General features: G+C 44.6%; 1 protein-coding gene across 3 annotated transcripts in view; it reads left to right on the top strand.

Moving 5' to 3' along the window:
- ZKSCAN1 (zinc finger with KRAB and SCAN domains 1) overlaps window positions 1-20,684 on the top strand; it is a 46,883-nt gene extending 26,199 nt beyond the window's left edge. Inside the window, exons 1-6 of one of the 3 annotated variants that reach the window (XM_081256811.1) lie at window positions 1,189-1,300; window positions 10,483-11,000; window positions 11,253-11,406; window positions 13,434-13,525; window positions 13,798-13,924; window positions 16,447-20,684. In XM_081256811.1, coding sequence (XP_081112937.1) covers window positions 10,575-11,000; window positions 11,253-11,406; window positions 13,434-13,525; window positions 13,798-13,924; window positions 16,447-17,342 — 1,695 coding nt within the window. In that variant the 5' untranslated portion in view covers window positions 1,189-1,300; window positions 10,483-10,574 and the 3' untranslated portion in view covers window positions 17,343-20,684. Of the gene's footprint in view, window positions 1-1,188; window positions 1,301-10,482; window positions 11,001-11,252; window positions 11,407-13,433; window positions 13,526-13,797; window positions 13,925-16,446 lie in introns of those variants that run through there. The other 2 variants (XM_081256812.1, XM_081256813.1) reach the window with 2 other exon arrangements.
- The last annotated feature ends 2,053 nt before the right edge of the window (window positions 20,685-22,737 follow it).

The following is a 22,737-nucleotide window of genomic DNA, read 5'->3' on the forward strand; positions in this document are numbered from 1 at the left end:
AGTTCCCTACTGTCCCATTCATCAGAGCTCTCAGACCAGACCACCACAGCATATGAGCTGTGTTTCCATCAAGTGCCCAAAACTGTTCCCATCAGCTCTGGTCCAAAAAGTGGCCACACAATATGAATGTGGCAGGTGCTTCAAGTACACCAGCCACATATCCAATACAATCATAGTTTTGAACCATGTTTAAAACAATAAAAACATATACATATGAAAACAGATAGGAAAGGGATACATTAAAACCATCATAGTTGGGTTATGATGGAGGGATTACAGCTGATTATTTTTCTCCATTTTGCAATTTTCATTTAATGAAACTGTAATTGCCTTTTAGTTTTCAAATATTTTTTAAAAAGTAATCTCCTCCAAGCAATAGGAGTCATGCAACCAAGCTATTAAGTTCAGTCTCTCCCCCAAACTTGCCTTGGAATATACAGCAAAGTCACAATCATTAAAGCCTGTGGTCACCCTTGCTCAGCAGGCAATTATTTCTGCTTTATCTTGCCAGGTGAAGGCCTTAATTGTTGTAGGTTGTGAAAGCACCTTGAAGGCAAAAGTGTCTGTTATTATTCTGAAAACTTCTTTCAAATCGCTATAATAGCATATGTCACATGAGCAGAACATAGAACCTGTAACTAGCTTGGTTGTAGAAAGACGTCCTTCATCCACAGGCCAAGTATTTAAAAATACCACCAACTCAATTGTCAGACATCTTCAGGGCCCGAGAGAAACTACCACGGCAGTTTTGTGAAACCAGCCACCGCTGGCTTCACTTTGACCTTCCTCTGTGTACACCCTTCTTTCAGCTCCTCTGCCACAGACATACAATTATTAAGTAGTATTATTGCTTGGTAATCACTATAATTGCTACAAGGACTGCCCGAGATGAAAAAGGAGAAATCGAATTATCAGATGGACTGGTGTCAGAACTGGACAGTCTGTTTGTATCTCGAAAGGCCTGAATCCCTTCTCCTTCGTCCCCAGCCTTCACACGGGGCGCACAGGCTGAGGGCGGAGACCCCAAAGCGGGAGACAGGACCACGGCAGGGAAGGGGACTGGTCCAGCGTTCGGGAACCGAGATGCCAAAACCTCCCGCGCTCCTAGAGAGGACGCGGAAGCGCGGCGCAGTCCCGGAAGACGAGGTGCTGACACACTTCCGGCCTTTGTGACTCATTGTGTCTGTGTCGAGGCGTTAGGAGGGCCTAGATCCGTGTGCGGCGCCCTTCAGCCGGCCTGATCCCCAGAGTCAGCTCCCCTTGCTCGCCCAGCGACCCCAGGCCGCTCCCGGGGCTCACGGTGAGACTTGGGGCCGGCCTCTGTCGGGGGCGGGCGGGGCCGCAGGGGTGTGTGCGTGGGGGTGGGCTCTGCAGCTGCGGCCCCGGGGTCCTCTCCGGGCGGCCGGGGCGCAGCGTGAAGCGAGTCCGTGACCGCGTCCCCGCCCCAGACCCGGCTGTCCCCTCCCCACCGCGGGCCCAGGCGGGGAGGGGGCGACGGTCCTTGGCCGGGGGTCCTGGGAGGCCGTCTGCGGGCCCCTTCCGGGCCCCTCTCCTGCAGTGTCGTCATCGTCGCTTGACGTTTCTGAGAACCGGGTCGCGAGCGAACCGACCCCTGTCTGAATGTTCTGCTCTGCTTTCGTCGCCATTTGCTTTGATTCCAGTGAGAGATTTATTTTTTCGGGGTCCTTGCAGGACCTCGAGGTGAAAAATGCGGAAGGCTGAGAAATGGACACGTTTCAAGGTGCCGCATACGTGTTTCCAGATCACCTGCTTCTCCGCATCCCACCCCCACCCCCGAGCGGTGATTAAAGACCTTTTGAAACCTAGTCAGAGCGGGTAAAGAATGATTCGGGTCTAGTAGAGATTATATGTGCATCCCACTCTCTTTCAGCTTTATGGACTATTTCGAAGGCTTTTGAAAACGAGCTGTCCGGTAGATGAGGTGGATTTTCCATTTCTGGGTAGTAGTTATTCTGCCTGACTTGGAAGGGGTGAAGAGTGAAAGGAATTTGTGGAAATTGCGCGGGGCCATTAGGAGACTGATTAACTGAGTGACCTTGGATAAGATAAGACACTTCCGCCAACTCTCAGTTTTGTCATCAATCAGATTAACTAGGTTTTCTCCAAAGGCCCTTCCAACTTTGAGATAATTTGATTTGGTCAATATAATTGAAAAATTCAGCTACAGCTCAGCCTGACACTGACCCCCTGCTCTCCGTTTCCTGCAGTGCCTCCAGTACTCAATAAGATACTTTCATTACAGAGAGCAGCTGTTACATGGCCTGGGACCAAAGAAAGCATTTATTATACAGACTATTGCTAGGCTGATTGGAGGTGGTCAGTAAATAGTTGTCGAATTGAACTGTGGAGGATTCATTGTAACTAGTCAACAAAGCCCTGTTACTGTATTTGCCAGCCACGTGTGGAGAAGTAGCTTTATTACTTAGGGAACCATAATGATCATTTGCCCCAGAATGTTCCTCCAAGTTTGTATTGTCTCTGAATTACTATGCACGATGCTTGTTCATTATTTCAGGCAGTTTTCACCAATCTTAAAATACAAACAGGGAAGCTAGCTACTTAATATCATAGTCTTTTGCTGATTCCCTACTTGATCTAAGCATTTAAATTTTTTCTAACTTTATATTGTATCTAAATACAGATGAGTGTTATGTTAAATGTTACCTTTTAATTCTGAGTATCAGTATTTGGGTAGCTAGTTGTCTTTTTTTTTTTTTTCTTCCGGTACGCGGGCCTCTCACTGTTGTGGCCTCTCCCGTTGCGGAGCACAGGCTCCGGACGCGCAGGCTCAGCAGCCATGGCTCACGGGCCCAGCCGCTCCGCGGCATGTGGGATCTTCCCGGACCGGGGCATGAACCCGCATCCCCTGCATCGGCAGGCGGACTCTCAACCACTGCGCCACCAGGGAAGCCCTAGTTGTCTTTTAAAGGTAGCTTTTTCATGTTTTAAAACATCTTAGAGCTCTGTTCAGAAATGGGTGGGAGGCAGTTTAAACTTTGAGGACTATGCCCTGGAAAAGATACTGGCCTGTTTAGAAAATAGCCTTTGGAATAAACTGAGCTTGTAACTCCAAGCCTTTTTTGTAAGAAAATCTTTAGTATTTACCTTCGGGGAGAACCAGGTACTGGGGGTGATCTTATCTAAATCGGATAGTGTGTCAGAATGGTTTTCAGCTCAAAGGGACCCCAGAGGTAGTTTTCTGCTCCTCTGTTGCCTCCCCCACCCTGCCCCAATTTGACAGATAAGGATACTGGATGTCCGAGAGGTTAAATAACTCACCCAGGGAGGGACTCACTCTTACTCATGGGAGACTAGGATTCAGGTGTTCCACCCTGTGCTACTTTCACTATTACAGGATTTCTCCTGTTGCTTAATCTTTTAAGCAGGCTGAAAATTGGAAAGTATAGTTACATCTCTTAAGTTTATTGAAAAAATTTAAAACACTTCTCTAGTGCCTACTAAATGCCAGAGACTGTTTTAAGTGCTTCATATATGTTAACTCCTATAATCCTCACAGCAGCTCTGTGAGACAAATACTGTTTTTTAACCCAGAGAAGAAACATCTGTACTTAGAGTAACTAACCTAAAATCAGCTGGTAAGTGGTGATGCAGCTTAGTGAAACTCTTCCACCCCTGTAATTTGAGGGCAACTTTGAATGCTGTATGAATGGGCCAAAAAGAGTAACATTCGGTCGAGTATTTTTTAAAAACTAGTGCTTGCAAAGAGGTCATACTAAGTGGTCTAAGAGGTACAAAGACGCATACTCTTAACAATAGCCCAGTCGAAGAAGATGGCATGAAAAATTAAATTACCAAGAAAGAACTTGAATAGCAGATGCTTGGTGGAGACCATTAGGGCTTAGAGTTTAGAGAGAGGAGAAAAGATTGTGTGCACAGATCCTCTGAAACCTAAAATAAAACCCAGCCCTTCCACCGCTATTGTGGCTTTTCTCCTGCCCAAAGTAGGAGCAGAGAAATGGGGGGGGGGTACCTGTCAAAATTGGGGGAAGAGGGGCTGTGACCGTGCCCTCATCTCTGTCCCTTAAGGTCTCACTTCCTCCTCAGAATCCCTTCCTGTTGAGTCCCACTGACCCAAGGAGCATCCTACTCTTCAAAACTGGCTAAGGTGTGGGCACAAATTAAGATTCCTTTCCTTTAGTCTCCTTAAATGCCTAAGATGGAACAGAATTTTCATAAATGAGATTTCTGACACCAGGCTAGATGCCACACTAGCTCTGCTCAGTTGTCTCTTTTGAAGGTCCCACCTGGTTAGAGTTTAGATGATTCCCACTTGCATCTCCTGCCGTGTCTCCTTAGTCACGCAGCTCTCCAGTGAAAACAGTGGATGGCAGGTGAGGCCCATTCCTGAGTGGTCGTCCTTCATAGGCCTTCCTCTTCGAAAGAATCCGTGTGTCTGCAGAAGCCCTTCCTTACCCCACACGTTGGGACAGAATGAGTTTAGTATGGTGGTTGGAGCTTGAACTCAGGGGTCCCACAGACCTAATTTCACATCCTCGCTCTACCGTTCAATTGCTCTGTGACCTTGGGTATGTTATTTAACATCTGTAAACCTTAGTTTTTTCATTATACAGTGAGACAACAATGGTACCTACCCCCTGAGGGTGTTGTGTGAAATGCTTGGTACATAGAAAGCACTCAGTTGACTGACATTGGTTCTTCCTATAATGCCTACTAGAGGCCTCTTGAACAGATGAGGGGCAAGTTGCATTTTAGCTTAGCTCTGAAGGATAAGTAGGATTTGAAAAGTCAGAGAAGACTGGGAGGGAAATCCCAGGCATTATCATGGGAGAAAAGGATGGTGTTCAAAATACAAGACATATTTAGGAAGTACTGAGTAGACTCATTTTGCTGGATGGAAAAGGTTCATGCAGGGGAGGGAGAGAAATTCATGGGAAATGAAGCTTGATGGGGAAACTGGGACCAGGTGCTGGGGAGTATTGACTGCAAGGCTCTAGAGTTTTAGGAAGAGGTCTGAGAGCAAGGTGGGAGGTGAACTGGGGTGGGGGATGAAGGCAGGGCACCAAAGAGAGGAAGCTGGCCTCCACGGAGCTAGATAGAAAAATAAGTATGAACAAAGAATTACTTCTCCCTGGTGCTTGGAGACTGAATGCACGTAAGGAGAGAGAGGAGTCAAGGAAGGTGAGATTCTGCGCCTGAGTGATGAGATGTTCGTGGGCTGTCTGATCACTAATTGCCACTAAAGGCAATAAGACGGCAGGGGGAGCTGTAATGGTTTGAGTTGTTCTTTTTTCTTTTCCTTTTTTTTTTTTTTTAATATTTATTTATTTATTTGGCTGCGCTGTGTCTTAGTTGCGGCATGTGGGATCTAGTTCCCTGACCAGGAATTGAACCCGGGCCCCCTGCATTGGGAGCGTGGAGTCTTAACCGCTGGACCACCAGGGAAGTCCCTGAGTTGTTCTTATTTCTTCTGTGCCGTTTAACAGTCTCCCCAGTTCCCTAGAAGATAAGTAAACAAAAGTCCTTGTCCTTGAGGGGCTCAGTTGGGAGGTGGAGATAGGAACTGCAACTCAAGTAATGATAATACAAGGAGAGTAGAAGTGCCTAAGATAGGAACAGAGAAAGTACCAGGGGTGTTCAAAGGAGGAAGATATCTTATTTAATTCAGAATGTCAGGAGACAGTGTACATCTTGAAGGGTGAGTGAAAATTTGGCCAGTAGAGGTAGATAAAGGTGGGAGATTGGTCCCAGCAAACGGCTGAAGATGCGAAGTCGCACCCTATGCTTGGTGAACATTAATGGGCCCAATAGGCTGAAACATAGGAGATCACTACTAAGGAAAGTAATGGGAGTAGAAAGGTCGAGGGGGTGTGTTGTTTGAACACTAAATCGGTAGATGTCAGGGATTCATTGACAGTAACTGAGGGGAAGGAGGGAATGACCAGAAGCATACTTTGGCAATACTAAGTTGACCTTGGTATGTTGTTCGTATTAGAAAGGGGAGAAATGGACGCTAGAGAAACTGTATGGAGCTAAGGCCCTAGTCTCGGCAGGAGATGTGGAGCCTGGATTAAGGTGGTGGAAGACAGTTCTGGGAGGCATAGCTGGAAAAGATAGTCTTTCTTTTCACTTTTCAGAACGAAATAAAGAGGCTAAACCTTACAGGAATTATTTAGCCTCCAGCTGGGAGAAAGCTAGCCAAAGGAGTGATCTCTTGGACTCCCTACTCGCTGCCTCTTCCTGTCTGGGTCCCAGCTCCAGGGGAGCTGTTTCCTGGAAGCTGCCTTGTAGCTGTCAGTCTCTCCTCAGGGCTTCTCCAGCACTCAGGTTGTAACCTCCTTAGAACTGTTGGCACATCTGCTTTGTACTGTAATTATTTGTGTGAAAATAAGAATGGTGCTTCTCATCTTTTTATTCCCCTCAGTTTAGCAAGACACTTTGCATACTGTAGATTGCAGAAATGGTTAGGAAATTGAATACTCGTAACTGTAAGGACTTTCCAGGTAAAGCTGTTCTGAAGTTGAAAAACAAATATATTTCCTGCGGCAAGGTGGGTGGATGCAAAACAGATCTGAAGGAGTGGATAGGAAGGGCTAGAAGATGGTTTGCAACAGGACTTTTACCAGTTTAAAATCATTGGAGAAATGACTTAATTCCCACATTGTTTTTACATTTATGTAGAAAGCCTTTTTGAATGTAATATTCTTTATTGTTATTATAGACTGCTATTTTTTTTTTGTTTGTTTGTTTGTTTGTTTGTTTTTGCGGTATGCGGGCCTCCCACTGCTGTGGCCTCTCCCGCTGCGGAGCACAGGCTCCGGACGCGCAGGCCCAGCGGCCATGGCTCACGGGCCCAGCCGCTCCGCGGCACGCGGGATCTTCCCGGACCGGGGCACGAACCCACGTCCCCTGCATCGGCAGGCGGACTCTCAACCACTGCGCCACCAGGGAAGCCCTAGACTGCTATTTTAATAAGGGTTTCTGGTTTTCATTAAGGACCAAAGAAAGAGAGAGAAAGAAACTAATCCTGTGATAAATCTCAGATTAAAATCATATTCTTTGCGATTAGAACAGTCATCTCCAAACTTCTGGTCACACCACACGTTTCTGTCAGTAAAAACTATTTAGAAAAATCATATACATGTACCAGTGTTTTGTATAATTAAAAAATACATTAAGTTGTGCTATTCTAGAAAAATTTTTGTGCTTTCAATGTACATGATCCTTTTTCCATCAAAATTACTAATAATTCTTCAGTGAGAGCCATGTAATTAAAAATACTTTGCTAGTTTAAAACTCTTGGCTTATCTCATTGTTATAGAACAATTGGATGCTCTGTCTCTAAAGGTTGAATTTGATGCTTAATTTTGATGGCTGTAGAGGTGGAAAAAAAAAGATGCTTCACAAAGATTTGTCAGTTCAGATGGAAGCGACACATTGTTGCCTCTGCTCAGTAACTCATGATTGATCCTGTCCACCAACCATGTTAAATTTTTGTTCTTGAAATTCAGCTAGTACGTTTCCATTTTCCATGCCCTTAAATCGCCTGTTCTTACAAACTAATCAAAAGGTGTTTTATAAAGGGTGGGATGAATTGGGAGATTAGGTTTGACATAAATACATAACCGTGTGTAAAATAGATAGCTAGTGGGAACCTGCGGTATAGCACAGGGAGCTCAGCTCAGTGCTCTGTGATGACCTAGAGGGGTGGGATGGTGGGGGATGGGAGGGAGGTCCAAGAGGGAGGAGATATATGTATACATATAGCTGATTCACTTCATTGTACAGCAGAAACTAGCACAGCATTGTAAAGCAGTTATACTCCAATAAAAAAAATAAAAAGGTGTTTAGCCAAAAAAAAAAAAGGTGTTTTATAATTTTAACAAACAGATTTAAGACCCACTAAAAATTCTCATTTGGAAGATTTTTAAACAAATTAGGAAATATTTCCAAGTTTTTAAAATGTGTAGATAATAAAGATTTTCCAGGAAACTGAGTATCATTTTTGGCAGTTAAAATTATGTAACAACACACATCTGTTCTCATAATATATCTTTCCTCACAATTTTTTTTAAGCAGCTACTTTCTCACTTACTGGTTGACTTCTTAAGTTTGATTCAGTTCCACATTTGTTTTTACCTTCTAACCTGGCTGAGTTAAAAATTGCTGTGCAGTTTTCTTGTTTGTGTGTGTTTGCATCGTTAGTATTTCCCTAATTGTAGTTTCTCTGAAAGAATCTTTAAAGCTGCTTGTCTCTCTTTTTTTTGAGATGTAATTGATATGTAACATTATATTGGTTTCAGGTGTACAACATAAGGATTCAATATTTGTGTATATTCCAGAGTAATCACCACAATAAGTCTGGTTAACATCTGTCACCATAGTTACATTTTCTTTTTTTCTTTTATTATTTATTTTTGGCTGCGTTGGGTCTTCATTGCTGCACGCAGGCTTTCTCTAGTTGCGGTGAGCGGGGGCTACGCTTCGGTGCGGTGCACGGACTTCTCATTGCAGTGGCTTCTCGTTGTGGAGCATGGGCTCTAGGTGCACAGGCTGCAGTAGTTGTGGCACACAGGCTCAGTAGTTGTGGCTCACGGTCTCTAGAACGCAGGCTTAGTAGTTGTGGCACACGGGCTTAGTTGCTCCGAGGCACGTGGGATCTTCCCGGACCAGGGCTTGAACCCGTGTCCCCTGCATTGGCAGGCGGATTCTTAACCACTGCGCTGCCAGGGAAGTCCCCTACATTTTATTTTCTTTTGATGAGAATTTTTAGAACTACTCTCAGCAACTTTCAAATATGCAGTACAGTATTATTATTATTATTATTATTTTTTGCGGTATGCGGGCCTCTCCCTGTTGTGGCCTCTCCCGTTGCGGAGCACAGGCTCCGGACGCGCAGGCTCAGTGGCCGTGGCTCATGGGCCCAGCCGCTCCGCGGCATGTGGGATCTTCCTGGACCGGGACATGAACCCATGTCCCCTGCATCGGCAGGCGGACTCTCAACCACTGTGCCACCAGGGAAGCCCCCAGTATTATTATTAACTGTAGTCACCATGCTGTACATTACATCCCCAGGACTTAACTTATTTTATAACTGGAAGTTTGTATCATTTGACCCATTTTGCTCACACACACCCCCACGCTTGTCTCATGTGTGATATGTCACAGTTCAGCATTTAGACCAAGTGAGCTTGGTACTCTCCATTTGTACATTAAATATGGTTTATTTTTTCTCACTTTTAAAATATAAATAGACGTTCTGATATTTTCTTTCTCTGTCCAAAGTGGATCATCTCGTACTGACCAAGGCACCCATAAAAATAATAGAAATAGCTAGACGGTGGGTTAGCAAGTCCTGGCCTTCACGTTTGGCTTGAGTATTGACTCTGCTAGGGAGGTAGCCTCCTGCTCCTGAGCAAATCACTTGAGTCCTCCGAGCCGCAGTCGTGTCATCTGTGAGATGGTGCTCCAAGGGTATCGTGGGAGGTGGTAAGATGGCTAGCATGCTGCTGAAGCGGGTGCCTGGCACCCCACTAACATTCCGCTCTCACTGGGCTTAGCGTGTAAACACATGATGTCATAGCCTGCCCTCCTCCTGGAGGGACGGTGCTCAGGCAAACACCCTGAGGGGGGAATTTGCCAGTTGGAAGTTTGTTTGCAAACCTTAATATCTACAGTGACAGGGAAAACAGTGTGGCTCTGGAGGCTTTTTTTCCCCCCCTTGCTATTCAGAGACTTTTATTTATTTATTTATTTATTTATTTATTTATTGTCTGTGTCGGATCTTCATTGCTGTGTGTGGGTTTTCTCTAGTTGCGGCGAGTGGGAGCTACTCTTCGTTGCGGTGTGCGGGCTTCTCATCACGGTGGCTTCTCTTGTTGTGGATCACGGGCTCTAGGCACGTGGGCTTCAGTAGTTGTTGCACGCGGGTTCAGTAGTTGTAGCTCATGGGCTCAGTAGTTCTGGTGCATGGGCTTATTTGCTCTGCGGCACATGGGATCTTCCCAGACCAGGGCTTGAACCCATGTCCCCTGTGTTGGCAGGCAGATTCTTAACCACTGCTCCATCAGGGAAGCCCCCAGAGGCATTTTTTTTTTAATAAGAAAATTTATTTATTTATTTGGCTGTGTTGGGTCTTCATTTCTGTGCAAGGGCTTTCTCTAGTTGCGGCGAGCTCGTGCCACTCTTCATCGTGGTGTGCGGGCCTCTCACTGTTGCGGCCTCTCTTCTTGCGGAGCGCAGGCTCAGTAGCTGTGGCTCATGGGCTCAGCCGCTCTGCGGCATGTGGGATCTTCCCAGACCAGGGCTCGAACCTGTGTCCTCTGCATTGGCAGGCAGATTCTAAACCACTGCGCCACCAGGGAAGCCCCCCAGAGGCATTTTTAATGCCTTGATGTGTAGCCTTGTATGAAGTATTAACAGCACAGGTCACTTTTCATAAAGGTACCAATAACTTTTTTTTTTTTTTTTTTACTCCTTCAGGAATAGTACAGAAACAGATATCAGAAAACATTTCCCAGGACAGAAAGGAGAGCACAGACCCTGTTTGGATCAAGTCAGGTCCCTGAGCCTGAATGATGACTGCTGAGTCAAGGGAAGCCACCGGTCTGTCCCCCCACGCTGCCCAGGAGAAGGACGGCATTGTGATAGTGAAGGTCGAAGAGGAAGATGAGGAAGAGCACGTGTGGGGGCAGGACGCCAGTCTGCAGGAGTCTCCTCCTCCCGACCCAGAGATCTTCCGCCAGCGGTTCAGGCACTTCTGTTACCAGAACACTTTTGGGCCTCGAGAGGCCCTGAGTCGACTGAAGGAACTTTGTCACCAGTGGCTGCGACCAGAGATAAACACCAAGGAGCAGATCCTGGAGCTGCTGGTGCTGGAGCAGTTCCTTTCCATTCTTCCCAAGGAGCTCCAAGTCTGGCTGCAGGAATACCGTCCCGATAGTGGGGAGGAGGCTGTGACCCTTCTGGAAGATCTGGAGCTGGATTTATCAGGACAGCAGGTAAGAAGAGGGGAAACCTGTCATGTGTGAGCAGCACGTGGACTTTGAGACTGGAGCAGAGAGAAATTTACTGACTTAAAGTTTGTATTAATATAGTCCTTGTGGTGCTTTGATCCTGTTCTGCTTGGATATCAAAAAGTATTCTGGCCCTGTCCTTCCTGCAGCCACTGGTATATTTACTGTCTTTTTTCGTTTGTTTAAATTCCTGTTTAAAAAGTGATTTACCCACAAGCCCAACCTGTTTGTCCTCAGGTCCCAGGTCAAGTTCATGGACCTGAGATGCTCGCAAGGGGGATGGTGCCTCTGGATCCAGTACAGGAGTCCTCGAGCTTTGACCTTCCTCGTGAGGCCACCCAGTCCCATTTCAAGCATTCATCTCGGAAACCCCGCCTCTTACAACCACGGGGTAAGAAGCAAGGTTTCACATGGCGGGAAAGAAGCAAACTATTCCAGATGGGAGTGCCCTCTCTGTGTTGCTAAATGCTTGTAATAGAGAAGCATGTTTACTTCTATTGTCGTTATTACTAAATATCAGAGGAAATATAACTTACAGACCAATTTCAGGAGTTAAATAATGTTACCAAGGAGATAAGTGAAATGTGCATAATGAACTTGGGTGGACATTATTATTATTTGTTGAATTGTTAGTATTCTGGATGTCTAGCAGGTTTTTTTTTTTTTTACAGGAAAGTCCTAGGAAGAGATGAAATATAGCCAACACTCTAGTATGTTGTAAATTATCTTTAAAAGGATCATTTATCAATTCATTTTATTTAAAATGTATAAAATACTGTAACATCACTCTATTTCTAGGTTACTTTCAAAAATTCCAAAGAATGGGAAAAGGATGGAAAAAATATTTTGTTTTTGGTTGAGGAACATGAGGCAAAAAAATCACTTCAGGGTCATATAAATAAAAATCAGTTGAATTTTTTTTCCTTTGAGGGAAATATTAACAATATTTTTATCCAATTTTAAAATCAAAGTTGATACGTAGAATATCAGTAAAAGAAAAAAAATAACATGCTAAAAGTATGGTTGTTCAGCAAGAGTTGACAAAGGCTCAGTCCTTAACCAGTGTGTTTATTTATGATGACATTCAGGATAGGAATATTAGAGCTTAAGGAAGTATTGTCTTCCGTGCATTCTGCAGGATAGCCAGCGCTCATAAGCTGGAGAAAGCCTTGTGAGCCAACCAGTGTGCTGTGATGTTTATCCACCGCTGTCCACCCAGTCCCGTTAGGTCCTCGTAGGGTTTGTGAGCTCTCTCCGCACTCCACCAAGTGAAGTCAGGAAACGGAGGAGGATCTTCGTGGTTTTAAGTGCCAGATTAGGGCTGATTCAGGTTACCAGAGTAGCAGCTTTCCAGACCCTGGAACATACAGTTGTTAAGTCGTAAATAGTTCTTGAAGGAATTGAGGCATATGCACTTTCTCAGTTTCTCTTTGTGCTGCTCATCTTCCAGAGTGTTTCCTAACTCTCAGAGGGTTAAAGTGCTAGGTACTTGATCTTTTTCTACATTTTGCTTTAGCTTATATTATTGCTGTATATTCTGAAATAGTTACAAGATTTACTAATTCCGTTTCAAATTAGTTTTTCTAGTATCTTTGCAGCGCAGTAACATCATCTGTTCACCAGTAACATTTCCAAATCTAACATTACTTGGCAAGGGAGGATTTTGATTTTGCCGTTTAAAATTTTTCCAGTTTTTCTTGCACATTGCAGTTAGTGTGATCCTATATTGTAGATGTCTTTTATTAGATGAGTGTCAACCCAGACCTTTATACATTTGTAAATGTCTCCTTGACATTCGAACCATGTGTGCATTTTATCCAAAAACTGTGGCTAAGTGAGGGAGAAAAGTAGAGGGACAAAAAATGGCAGAAACTTACCCAGAAGTAAGAAGAGCCCCTTCCTTCTCAGTGTTTCAAGATATTACTATACTAAAGATTTTAAAAACTGTTGCATTTTCCACAACTGAATGGGATTCTGAAGTCCTGGTATACTGTTCGTTGGACTGGAGAAAATTAAATTATGAGCCAGACTTGAATGTGGGCTGAGTGTTACCTACTTCTGTGGCTGAGAGTAGGAACCCGGGTTCTAGTTCTGGCTCTGCCCTCTTAACAGGATGATGTTAGGCAAGTTGTTTACCCTCTCGGGGCTTCGGTTTCCCCTTCTTTAAAATGAAGGAGTTGGACCAGGTGATTTTAAGGACCCTTTTATGACCCTTGTTACTCCTGCTTAAGAACAGAGGTCTTGGGAAGACACAGATCATGCCTTTTCTTTCTTATATTCTCTGTGGTTCTCAGTTCTGTAGTTAAACACTGAACATTGGGCATGCTGGTACAAGAAAGAGGGTGCCCCTGGGCCCTTCTTTGAGGGAAGGCCCAGAGCAGAGCTGGCTTCACTCACAGCTCCTTTCTCCTCCCTCAGCTTTCCCTGCCACCCACGTTCCTGCCCCTCATCACGAGGGGGGTCCCAGAGACCAGGCGATGGCATCTGCACTGTTCTCGGCAGATTCCCAGGTGAGCTGTGGGCCCCTCTGCCCTCCTGAGTCCCTCACATCTGCCTCTTCCTGGGGCTCTTTCAGCGGTCTTCACCAGGACACTGGCTCTTGATGTCCCTGCCCACAGAGTAGCCCCACTCCCACCTGTCCACTAGAGCCTGGCGTGGTCACCTTTTCTTTCCCAGCATCCTGTAGGTTTGCAGTCACCTCCGTCCCCGACTCCAGGTTCGGGCAGTGGGACTGTCCCTGGACTTTGGGAGAACTGAGTGTGGGGATCTCATGTTATTTCAGGCAATGGTGAAGATCGAGGACATGGCCGTGTCCCTCATCCTGGAGGAATGGGGATGTCAGAACCTGGCTCGGAGGAATCTGAATAGGGACACCAGGCAGGAGAATTATGGGAACATGATTTCCCAGGGTAAGATGGCTGCAGGATTATTGTCTGATAAGATTGTATTGCCTCTTTTTCTGTTAGTTCTGGGATCTCTGATGTGTTAGAGACTACTGAGCCCCTTTCTTCAGACCAGATAGAGAAGCAGAACAATTTTTCTTTAATCCCAAAAGCCTGGTACTGGGACTTCCTGATTCCAGGTGGATTTTTTACCTCTAGGTAGTTTTTGCTGTTTGAAAGCAGAAATACTTTTATGTTCTGAATCCCCACCTCTTCAACTACTCTGTCACCATTGAGGACTCTGCTTCATTCCCTGTGGATACAATTAAGTGCTTTTGTCAGGGGGAGTGTCTGTATTTCCTAGTATAGAGGGCCAGGTGAGAATTGATCATCAGTCTAATCCTAACCTGGGACCATGTTCCTGAACCTACACTGCATCCTGCCATGGGCTTTCAGTCTTGCATCCTGTGAGCGCTGCTCCACGACAGCTCTGTATAATTCCATGAACTTGCACCTGTACCTCCCTTATGGTCAGGATTCCCAGATTCCAAACCTAATGGTGATCTTCTATGAAGAGCTCTGGCTCCTGAGTGTGTAGTTAAAGAACAAAGAAGTTCTAAGAGGCATCAACCAGATAAGACAAGGTGACAGTTGACAAACAGTCCCATATGTCTCTATTAGGTCTTAACCCCTGGGAGACAGTACTGCAGGAAGCTCTCAGATCAGTCCTGTCATAGGGAAGGCCACTTCCTAAGACTTGTGCCTAGGGAGGGCAGTGGTAGGGTGAATGAAGGGAAGTTATGAAGAAAGGATGTTACTACAGAAACCTCAAGTTTTGTTTTGAACCACAGGGATAACTGGGGTTTGTTGTTTCTTAGTACTTGCTCTTTGGACGAGGTGAAAATTAAGCCAAAAAAACTGATCTCTGTTTGTGAGCGGGGTAGTACCCACCCCTTGCTAACTTAAAACAAAACAAAACATTGGGAACAACCGGGGAACTATCCAGATCATCAAGGACCTAGGCTTGGAATTCGAAAGAAGTAGACCAATTTCCTCTTCCTTATGATCAGGTCAGTATTTATGGTGATTTCATCACTCAAGTCAGGGGTTAGATACTCAACTCCTTCAGTGATGGCGTTGAGATAGTGCACACTCACTTGGAAAGGTTTCTTAAGGCCAAGTAAATAAAGAATAGATTTGGGATAGTTTAGTTTTTTCCTAGACAAATGTTAACATATATAAAATAGTGTTTTTGTACTGAACAATTTTTAGTCTATACTTAAAAAACAGGGTGGCACACAAAATATAGCAGTTCACAATAAGAATATATTCCAGTGTTTTAACAGGCAGATTGCTAAAATCAGAGGATCATCTCTGCATTTGTAAGATCTTGTCTTATATTACGTCCTTTGTGGGCTGTCTCTGGAATTGTTTTCGGTCTCTTTGTTCTCAGTAGTTCTCAGTCATTTGTCAGTGCAGGTTTCAGTTACGTGTACTAATGCCCCAACCAGCTTCTTCACCCTCATTCCTGTTGCTTGAGCACTGTCAGCTCTGTGCTGCTCTCCCTGGTGGAGAGAAACTAGTTTCTGTGTCTGAAGGTAACCTGCCAGGTTCAGCGCTCCTTGTTTTGCCTGTTAACTATCACCTTGTCAATAAAAATCTCACAGAATTGGCAGAGTATTTGCTTTTTTTATTATTATTAATTGCATTCCTTACTTTCTGGTAATACCACTTATCATTTTCTAGGAAAGACCTGTCCATTCTCTCTTTTTTTTTAACTCATAAATTCTTTTTTTTTTTTTGCGTTATGTGGGCCTCTCACTGTTGTGGCCTCTCCCGTTGCGGAGCACAGGCTCCGGACGTGCAGTCTCAGCGGCCACGGCTCACGGGCCCAGCCGCTCCACGGCATGTGGGATCTTCCCGGACCAGGGCACAAACCCGTGTCCCCTGCATCGGCAGGCGGACTCTCAACCACTGCACCACCAGGGAAGCCCATTAACTCATAAATTCTTAATTAGAACTGGAACATGATTTTAAAAAAAAATTTTTTTTTAGCCTCACAGCATGTGGGCTCTTAGTTCCCCAACCAGGGATTGAAGCCGCACCCCCCTGCATTGGAAGCACAGGGTCTTAACCACTGGACCACCAGGGAAATCCCTGGACCATGATTTTTTTAAATGTGTATTTATTCTTTCAGATTAATTACCAGGTGACCAAATTATAGAACCATGAGTTGTGACCTCTTATGTTCCTTAATTCCTCACCCCTTCCTTCCTTCCTCGCCTGGTTCTGTTCCCTCTGCTCGCTCCTGGCCTCTCTGCACGCTCCCTCCGTTGTCCTTTCCACGCTTTGCCTGCCCTCTCATTTCCCAATTCTACTCCAAGTTGTCCCTATGTTTTTTCCCTTGTTTTTCTACTATTTTATCTCCAGTTAATATTGTGAGGTCATTTTGCAGGCAGGTAGAAGCTTCCTGGAAAACAGTGTCACTTGAGTAACCCACATATTCAAAAGAAAAAGATGCTATTTGTATTTTTTATTTATTGTGTCAGGTTGTGAAAACAGGAATGAGAATGAGGAGTCCACCTCAAAAGCTGAAATTGCAGAAGACTCAGCATCACATGGGGAGACCACAGGAAAATTCCAGAAAGATTTTGGAGAAAAACGTGACCAGCAAGGCAGAGTAGTAGAAAGGCAGCAGAGAAACCCTGAGGAGAAGACTGGAAAAGAAAAGAGAGATCCGGGGCCAGCTGCAGTCAAGGAAAAAAAAAACCCCAGCACAGGAGAGCGAGGTCCAAGGGAAAAGGGTAAAGGACTGGGGAGAAGTTTCAGTCTGAGCTCAAACTTCAACACCCCTGAAGAAGTTCCGACAGGAGCAAAGTCCCACAGATGTGATGAATGTGGTAAATGCTTCACAAGGAGTTCAAGCCTTATTCGCCATAAAATAATCCACACCGGAGAAAAGCCCTATGAATGTAGTGAGTGTGGGAAAGCCTTCAGTCTTAACTCAAACCTTGTCCTGCATCAGCGAATCCACACAGGAGAGAAGCCTCATGAATGTAACGAGTGTGGCAAAGCCTTCAGTCACAGTTCAAATCTCATTCTGCATCAGCGGATCCACTCTGGGGAGAAACCCTACGAATGTAACGAGTGTGGGAAGGCCTTCAGCCAGAGCTCAGACCTTACTAAGCATCAGAGAATCCACACGGGGGAAAAGCCCTATGAATGTAGTGAATGTGGAAAAGCTTTCAACCGAAACTCATACCTTATTTTGCATCGGAGAATTCACACCCGAGAAAAGCCCTATAAGTGCACGAAGTGCGGCAAGGCCTTCACCCGGAGCTCTACCCTCACTCTGCATCACAGAATCCACACCAGAGAGCGAGCCTCCGAGTACAGCCCCGCCTCCCTCGATGCTTTCGGAGCATTCCTGAAAAGCTGTGTGTAAAGCGAGAATTTGTCAACAAGCCATTTCCCCTTTTCGTTTCTAAAGTTACTTCAGAGATGTGTGCCCACGGAGGGGAAAAAAAAAAGCCTCAACAGGTTAAAAAAAAAAATCACACTTATGGATCCTTACAGGTACATCAGCAGTGTTCTGCCTTTGCCTAGACTTTGGGCGTATAATTCTTCCACAGCCCCTGCAGGGAAGTGCTAGTCATAGGCATGGATAATCCACATGCTATTTCCACACAGGATAGAAGCACACACACAGGAAAATGTCAAGCTTTTCAGCAATGAGGAGACCTTTAAGGCGCTCTTGAACTCTCCGCAACCACAGTACATAATTGAAAGACTAAGATCGGCTCTGTGAAAATGACACTGAGGTTCAAAACCTGCTTGCCGCAAACACGCCCTACTTGGCCAACGTCTTGCTGAACCTTATTTCTCAAAAAAGAGGGACAGTTTGAACAAAAACTACATCGGCACATGCTGCTCAAACTAGTTATATATATACGGTAAGTTCTCTACAGTCGCTGGTAGCCTACCAAAGCTATAGAAATCTAGGACTGCGCTGTCAGTATCAAACCAAAGATTTCTATCTCTTCCTGAAAGAGAGGGCATGCGCACCAGTCTACAGTTCCAAAGGACAGCTGCAGATGTAGATGGTTCCCTCCTCATGACTGAGATAAATCCTACTGAAATGGCAACCGTGATTCAAAACACTTCTCTCCCTTCGCGAAATCCCCGAATTCCCTAAAGCACTATCGCACTCCTAACTGCGTTTCTCCACAGGTTAGCACTTGATTGCATACTGTCTTTGAATCTTTTGTTGTTCCGTGTGTGAAAGTTTTCATCACTCCCCAAAAGAGATGCTTCTCTCGTCGGGGGATATATTTATATCCCCGACAGCCCTGGACACAGTGCTGACCATATGAGAAGTGCTCATTAGGCCTAGCAGGATTTGTACATTCACGACAAGGCCTGTGAGTCACGAGTACCTGAAATACGGTAGCGTGGCCCAGCTTGTGAGCCCGAGGCGTGGCTAAAGCTCTAGGGTAGCATGCTGTTTTTGTCCTAAAGATAAACGAAGGGTGCTGGTCAGCCGCCAGCGTGGACTATCTAGACACAGATCAGAGAGTAAATACCATGAAATGTCAAACGACTTTGTTGTCATCCGCCATCTTAAAGAACAATGTGAACACTTACTAAGGCAAAGATGGCAAAGATCTTAACCAGAATTTCTTCAGTCAGCTGCTGAACAACATGATGATTTGGGCACTTTCTGAATCATTTGTAACTTTAAAGTTCAAAGGATGTGATTTCTGTTGCTTTTCAGAAAAAGGAACATTGGAGGGAGCATTTTTTTTCCCACAGAAACTTCCAGAAACTTCGAAAAGACATTTGAGATCGTTAGCTGGCAATTACTAAACGTGTCTGTTGCTCTGAGAAGCTCACCAATGTGCTAAGATGTGGTTGGTCGTATTGCAGTCATACTGCACAATGTCTTTTCTGTTTCTCATCACTAGAGACTGAGGTGAGGTTATGAAACTTTGATCTTTCCCATCATCTGTGCAGAAGGATGCATTAGCTTCTGCGTAGAAGCCAGCGACAGACCATTTTCAGATGCACACACAAGAGACCCAAGCAGCGTGGGTCACATAGGAAGTCATCAGGGCCTTGGGTAGAGGTAACTGCTCGTGAGAGCACACGAATGATTGTGGACAGCCCTGCAGGGACTTAGAAACAGACTAAGAACACACCTGAAGACTAGCCCCATAAGGGGAGACCCCTCACATAGAGTTTGAGATTTTCCTTCAAGAACTAAAACTGTCACTCATCACTGGTTTGCTAGCCAACAACCCAAGCCTGTGAGACAGTGTCACTTCACCAGGAACCATGGAGATGGGGGCACCTGTGGCCTCAGCTCTGGGCCAAACAGCACTTTTTCTCTGGCCTCTCTCTATAACTTGGAGCAACTCCAGCTTCCCGGTAGCTCCTAAGCAGTTGCATCAGTGTTGCCTGGGGGAACTTTAAGGAAGTCAGCTGGTGACCAGAGTATTCTATCCATCCAATTTAAGAAAAATAGGAGAGAGACTCCAGAAGAGCACACCTAAGTAACTTTTTATAGTAAGGGAAGGTAGAAGAAATGCTTTTAGGAATTTTCTTCAAAGAGTGAGACATAGTGGTGGTCGCATAGAAAACTGCTGATGCTTTTGAGCAAAGACTTTTGCTGCCAGGAAGCAACTGAAAGCAGTGAGGTGCTTAACTCCAGACACCGATTGAAGCACCGACTGTTGTGAAGAGGGAAAGAACACTGGTCAGGTCCACCCACATTGGCTTTTTTATGCGGACATGATTCAGCCGTCATTTCTTTTTAATGGAAGTTAACTATAACCTGTGCCCCACATTTAATTCCCATTTCCTGGGACATCGTACTGACTGTGTGGGATGGCCACGGGCATTGCTCCAGATCTTCAGCAGATGGACTCCTTGAAGCAGCTATTTGAAGACAAGTTTTCTGAAGAAAACCGGCTACCACTGTTTATTAAAACCATCTGCATTGCATTCATTTATCAGCTCTTCAGCGCAAAGTGTAATAGAGTCATGGCCCAAAAGGCTTATGACATCTAAATTAGTGCTCAGGATAGTCATTTGAAAGTTGTCAACTGGCTGAAGTATGTTAATGGTTTAAGTACTCTAATTAACTGTTAGCATGCTAGTTGACCCAGTGGAAGTTTTTGAGGGGTTTTTAAAAATACACCTTAACCTTGCCAGGAAGAGAAGTAAAAGTCTTCAAGTTGTGGGGCATTTGTTTCTACTTCATCCTGGCAGGCAAGGCTAAAGCCTAAGACTACAGATGTATGAGGCATCTTGATATGGAAGGCACTTAGTATTTTATTAAAGGCATAAAAGTGAAACTGTGCTAAATATGTACAGAGAGGTTGACACGTTTGATACCTAAGACAATTCACATCTTACCTGGCGTCAAGAGAAGTCATCCCAGGAAGGAACCTCTTGAATGTGATAAATATGGCAAAGCCTTTAATCACATCTCAGCCCTTAGCATCAGAAAGCTCACACTGTAAATAAACATTATTAATATTATATGTGTGGAAAACTTTCATGTGTAGCACTCATTGCTTTGGACAGAAAATGAATTCCGTCAGTATGTTCCAATCATGTATTGAATTTCAGAAACACTGCAGAGGAAGCTCAATCTTAACTCCAGAGGATCCACAGAAGAAGAAAAAAAAAAAAATGTGGGGAAATGCTAAAGAAATAGCAAATGTACAACTTCTGACAAAAATTGTTAATGTTGGGTACTTCTATATATTTTGTATGACCATAATGTCAGTGTCTGTGTTTTGTACCTCCAGCCCCTGTTGTTATTCTGTATATTTCCTGTAAACAGATAATGTATTTTTATTTTAATCTATTTGACAGAACACATCACTCCAAAAGAGCAAAGTTTTGGAGTAGTGAAGAAGTTGGTGTGGTCATAGACAAAAAGTCAGTTCACAGAACTGAGGAAGGGGAAAAAGAGAAAAAAACCTTCATAGTTTGGTGCTTATCAAGTCAAGAGCTTAGGAGATGAGTGGAATCGCTAGGAGAGACAGGCGACTAGGGCACTAAAATGGAACAGTTCTAGAAACATCTGCAGCTTCCTGAGAGTGTTCTCTTCAAAGCCAGGAAGTTGACCGCTTAGCTGCCAGATCACCATTTCAAGCAAGGAGAATGGGTTCTCTGAGCTTGCGGGGGGAGGAAGAAGGTCTGCCCCCGTCAATCAAGAAGAGGGCATGTCCTGGGAGGGCCAGTGGGACCACTTACCTTGACCCAATGGTGTGAAGCGTAGTCCTGCTTCCTCCACTAACTCTTAAATTTCTGTGTTTAGAAAACTTGGGATAGGAAAACACCAGGATGGGTTCTTCCCCGGAAAATAGACACACAGGCATCCAGTCCCTGGGATTGCAGGAAGGCTTGAGAAGCATTTTGCAATATTCCTGTCTCATCTGTCTCCTGTGTACCCTCCTTGCTCCCACTCACTTCGCCTGGCCTGTGATTATTAGGAGAGAGGGCTTATGAAGGTTCATAGCTGGGAAAGAACTTTTTTCTAATTTCTGTCCTAGAGTTGATCACCTTTTATTGCAGGGTCTCATCGTCCTGACGTCCTCATCTAAAGCTAGCTAACCAGGCTCATCCTACCATTCTCACAGAAGAGTCATCGTGTGAATTGGAGTAACAGTATTAAAACGTCGTCACACAGTGACAGCAGTACTTAGCAGCGCAGCCATGTGTTTGTGGGTCCCACCCTGTGCAACTTACCAGAAATAACGATGAGGGGGCTATGGTTCCCCACCTGGGAAACCACGTGAAGGTCTGCAGATTGCAAAGTGAAACGTAGAATCAGAGAAAAGGAAATTAAGTGGTATAAATAGATCTTTTCATAGAAGTTAGAGTAGATTTTTATTTCAACTACTACTGGAGAATATAATAAAAAGTATTATTTGAAAAGTTTCCCTAACATTTAGGTTTCGTTTTTAGAATGGACACACTACTGTACATTGAAAAGTAGTTACTTATTTTGCTATTCAAATTAATTTTTTATTATATCTAAAAATGAAATTATCTGTTTTACTTTACAGAGCTTTGTAAAACAAACTTGAAGTTATAGGGAGGTAAGCCATCTCCAATTCTGCAGGTCAAACAAAAGTTTGGGAACTAGTTTGGACATCTCATAATACAGAATGTCTTAACATGAGAACTTAGTTTCATATTGTCTGGTTCTGTTTAACAGTGGATACCACAAGCCTCATGTTTTTCTCTTATCCTAAAACAGTGGAAGGTAAAGAGGGGGCATTAGGTCGACTTCTGAACAATGGTCTGTTATTTTCACAGGTTTTTTGTTTTGTTTTTCTTTTAATCATTGAGATTCTCGCCTCCATTTACTAAAGAATCATGACTCACTTCAAATTACACAGTAATCAGCAAAGTTAATTGGTCTTAAAATTAAATTTTCTCCCTTCAGCAAGCACTCATTAAGCAGTCAGCCTGAGTGCGTTAAGATACAAAGAGTAAGTTCTGTGAGGGATTGAAAGGTGATGCTGAAACTGGGATTTCATTCCAGTTTCAGATGCGGGTTTCAAGTTCCTTTGGTCCAGGGAAGGGACCAGGCAGCTGCCTGAGTCGCTATTGTTTAGTCTCCCGACAAGGTCAGGTTTGCTAGGAAGGAGAGTGTAGGGGAGGGTTGTAGGGGCCAGACTCCCAGCTGCGGAAGAGTGGTGAGGGAGCCCTGTGGAGGGAGAGAAGAGGGACTGCTGGGCATGTGCTGGGGGCCAGTGCTCACCTGCCTTCCCCACCCCCCTACCCCCACTTCAGCCACTTGACAGTAAGGTTTTAGTCTG

Source organism: Mesoplodon bidens (genome assembly GCF_964165515.1).
Source record: "Mesoplodon bidens genome assembly, chromosome: 15".
Lineage (NCBI taxonomy): Eukaryota > Metazoa > Chordata > Mammalia > Artiodactyla > Ziphiidae > Mesoplodon > Mesoplodon bidens.